This window comes from Chrysochloris asiatica, unplaced genomic scaffold (genome assembly GCF_000296735.1).
Source record: "Chrysochloris asiatica unplaced genomic scaffold, ChrAsi1.0 scaffold00096, whole genome shotgun sequence".
Taxonomy (NCBI): domain Eukaryota; kingdom Metazoa; phylum Chordata; class Mammalia; order Afrosoricida; family Chrysochloridae; genus Chrysochloris; species Chrysochloris asiatica.
Genome location: NW_006408614.1, coordinates 8,165,957 through 8,169,860, shown reverse-complemented (window position 1 = coordinate 8,169,860; position 3,904 = coordinate 8,165,957). Strand labels below are relative to the sequence as shown.

Sequence of the window (3,904 nt, the reverse complement as noted above, 5' to 3'; positions counted from 1 at the left end):
TTCTGATATTCTCTGCTTTCAGCCAATAGCTTTCCATATCTCCTCTGTGTCTCCATCTGTCTCTTCTTTTGTTCTGTCCTTTCTCCTCTCTCTTCCCAGCCTCTCTGTCTGGCTGGTCCTCAATGTGTCCCTCTGTTCCTAGCCCTCTGGGTCTGTGTATCTGTCCTACATGCCCACCTGGTCCCTGGTATCTCTAAGAGCCAGTTTTCCCCTCCTCCCGCCTTAGAGGAGACCTCCCTTCCCCACCGTCCCCAGCTCACCTCTCCCTCCCCCAGGTCTCTGGACCCTGGAGTACAAGCGTGAGCTGACCACACCACTGCGCATCGCTGCAGCCCGAGGCCACACGGCCTGTGTGCACCACCTGCTCGACCGCGGCGCCCGGCCCAACGCCAGCCCCGGGGGCCGCAGTGCCCTCCATGAGGCCTGCCTGGGGGGCCACACGGCCTGCGCCCTCTTGCTACTGCACCACCACGCCGACCCCGACCTGCTCAGCTCTGACGCCCTGGCGCCCTTGCATCTCTGTCGTACGGCCAACTCACTCAGGTGAGGACGCGAAGGGGATCCCCCGACCCTAGGTCCCGCCGGGATCCCAGTACTGGTCCACGCCCCGTCACTGCCCCCGCCTGGATACAGGGACTCTCTCTTCGCCCCGGAACCCGGCTTCACACACACACACACACACACACACACACACACACACACACACACACAGGCCATGCGGGACCCAGACCCGTCTTCAACCCTGGGTCCCCGCTCCCGCCCCCAATCACGACCACCCCCCCATGGCCCGAGCGAGTACTGGACCCAGTCTTCCTGGGACTGCCCCCAGCTCTAGGTATTCCCGCCCTGAGCCCCTCGACCCCCTGACCCCCAGCCTCCGGTCCCCGGACCTCCCTGAGCCCCCCAGCCCCCGGGCTGGTGTAATTAGCGCTGATTGCAGCTGTGGGGGAGGCTCCACACCGCGGTAATGAGCGGGTGATCAAGGCCTGCAGACGCCGCCGCCAAGGAACCATGCTAAAAGGCCACTGGTGAGGTTGGAGGCTGAAAAATTAAGATTTTTAATGATAATTTTATGCAGAATAATTGTCACAGTGTGACATAAATGGTTAGCTCCTTGGGCGGGGGCTTCGGTCGCCTAGGCGCCCCCAAGGTGGTTGAGCGGGGTGGGGGCGCCGCCCGTGGGGACTCTGCGGTCCTGCCCTACAGCGTCTACCGACAGCTTCTGTCCCCAAAAGCCCAGTGGGTCCCAGGAGGGCCTTGAGAACCGAGTGCCCTTCACGTGGCTGATGTTGGGGGTCCTTAGCTTGCATTGTGTCCTGCTTCCTGTTTCTTTTAGTCTACTTTATATAGATCTGTGAAGGAGCTCTGGTAGCGTAGTGCTTACGAATCGGACTGCGAACCTCAAGGTCGGCAGTTCAAAACTACCAGCTGTTCCGCGGGAGAAAGATGAGGCTTTCTGCTCCCGTAAAGATTTACAGCCTCTGAATCCCTGTACAGGGTCACTATGGGTCGGAACCGACTCCATGGTACTTAACAATAATGAAGTTCTTTACTTTTACAGGGACTGAAATCCTAGAACTCTTATTAATGATGAAAAGTAAAAAAGAAAGAAAGAATTTGTGCAGGGTAATTCAAGTCAGACGGTACTTTCTACTGAAATGGTCTGTTGTGACCTTGGTAGTAAGGAGATAAAGGATGGGAAAACGATAGGTTTAAGACCAGTTTGGGCTTCAACCTCCAATGCAGAATATCAGCGTTCGAAGGAAGTTCAAAGGTCATCTCCTAAGACTGATTCTCCTGGGCTTGAATTCTATTACCATGTTTGGGCACAATGCTGACACAGGTGTTTTATTTTAGCTGAACCATCTTCCTATGTATTCATACCTTGAGTTCCCAGTTCTGTGGTAAGGATAAAATAAAATCCTCAAGGGGTCCCTGGTAGCGTAGTGGTTAGGAATTGGGCTGCTAACCTCAAGGTCAGCAGTTCAAAACTACCTGCTGTTCCACAGGAGAAAGATGAGGCTTTCTGCTCCCATAAAGATTTACAGCCTTGGAAATCCTGTACAGGGTCACTATGATCCCCCTTAATAGCTAGGAGTGGGGGGCAGGGGGCTTAGATGCAGGGACAGATGGGGGATGGTGGACGACGTTCAGAAAGCCACAGCCGGCCCTCCGCCAACTTTCTCACACTCTCCGTGCGTGGGTGCTTTCCGAACGGACTGGCCTTGGCCTTTCCCTCTAAACTGCAGTCGCAGGAGCGACCTGCGGACCCACAAGCAAAAGTCCCAAAATACACGTCTTTCTTTATCCTTATTAGTGCGATTTCCCCAAAATATAAGTTCAGGAGACTTTATGATAGTGTATAAGCCGTTGGACTGGTATATGAACGTTTCCTTTGTGAGAGCCCACTCGTTTTTCCCCGGAGCCCCGTCCCTACCGTACTTCCCCGGTTGACCTGCCATACCTGAAGCCCAAGGTCACTATGAGTCAGAACCGACTCCATGGCACATAATCACCAGGGGTCCCTGGATGGTACAAAAAGTTAAGTGTTCAATGAGTGGAAACTTGGCAGTTTGAGCCTACCCGGGGTAACTTGGAAGAAAGATCTGGCAGTCGGCTTCTGAAAGGTCACTGCAGTTGTCCTCTGCACATATGGAACGCGCCATGAATCGCAGTTGACTTTGTCTCCATAGCAGATTGGAACATGGTGGGCCCCCAGAGAACATGGTGCTTCTCTTATGTTGACTGTGGACTAATGCATCAGACTGCAAAGTCATTTGAACTGCAAGGTCACTGGTTCAAGCTCACCAGTCGCTCCTTGGAAACCCTATACAGGGTCACTATGGGTCAACTCGATGGCACTTAACAACAACAACATGCTGCATGAGTCCTGGTGTGGTGCTGTGCTGGACTGCAAAGTCTGTTTGAAGTACAAGGTTGATGGTTCAAACTCACCAGCAGCTCCTTGAAAACCTTGTACAGGGTCGTTGTGATCAGCAATGCCTCGATGGCAGTTAACAACAACAACATGTTGTCCTAGAGCATAAGAACTACAGGCTTCAGAACTTTCAGTGACCAGCATCTAAGAAATGTTATGTGCCTTCAGAATGAGACTCAGAAAAGGACGGGTACAGTCTAGAAGTTGTGAGACGGCAAGGCTGTTGCATCTCAAGAAAAGAAGATTCTAACAACAATTTTTAAATTGTTTTTAAAAGCAGATTTGCAGAGTGGTAGTTGGTGTACAGTAAGGCACACGTGTTTAATGTATACAATTGGATCGACGTTAACATAGGAGTACACACATGAAACATCCACACTGTCAAGATACTGAGCCTACCCATCACTCTCCCAGAGTTCCCTGTGTTTCTCTTCCTACCACCCCTCACCCCAAGAGACCCTTCGGTTTGCTTCCTTTTCATGCCCATGTCATCTAGTTCTGACTCACGGCGACCCCACATGAGTCACTGTAGATCGGCGCTCCGCAGGGATTTCAATGGCTAGGTCTTTGGAAGTGGAACATCAGCCATGTCTTCCAAGGTGAATTCAGATCTCCAACCTCTTGGTTAGCAATTCCAGGCCAGCATCCAGGAAGAAGATATATGCTGAGAACATGAGGAAGTCAAAAGTATTACTCCAGTTCATACATACACTACTGAATTCCAAGTCAAACCACACATGCTTACACATGTCTCTGTGGTCAGTGGATGGCGGCAGACAGATTCTCCCAGGAATACAATTGTCTTGGTCTCCTTAGGGGACCTTCCAAAGAAGGGGACAATGGAAACAGTGACTTCTGAGGGGATTTGCTGTTGTTGTTGTTAAGTGCCGTCAAGTCAGTTCCGAATCATGTTGTTGTTAAGTGCCATCGAGTCAGTACCAACTCATAGCAACCCTATGCACAACA

At 51.8% G+C, this 3,904-nt stretch overlaps 1 protein-coding gene across 1 annotated transcript in view; it reads left to right on the top strand.

The window, feature by feature from the left end:
* Positions 1–3,904, top strand: part of ASB18 (ankyrin repeat and SOCS box containing 18) — a 92,751-nt gene that overhangs the window by 37,531 nt on the left and 51,316 nt on the right. The window contains exon 3 of the mRNA XM_006866775.1: positions 276–543. Coding sequence (XP_006866837.1) covers positions 276–543 — 268 coding nt within the window. The remainder of the gene's footprint in view (positions 1–275; positions 544–3,904) is intronic.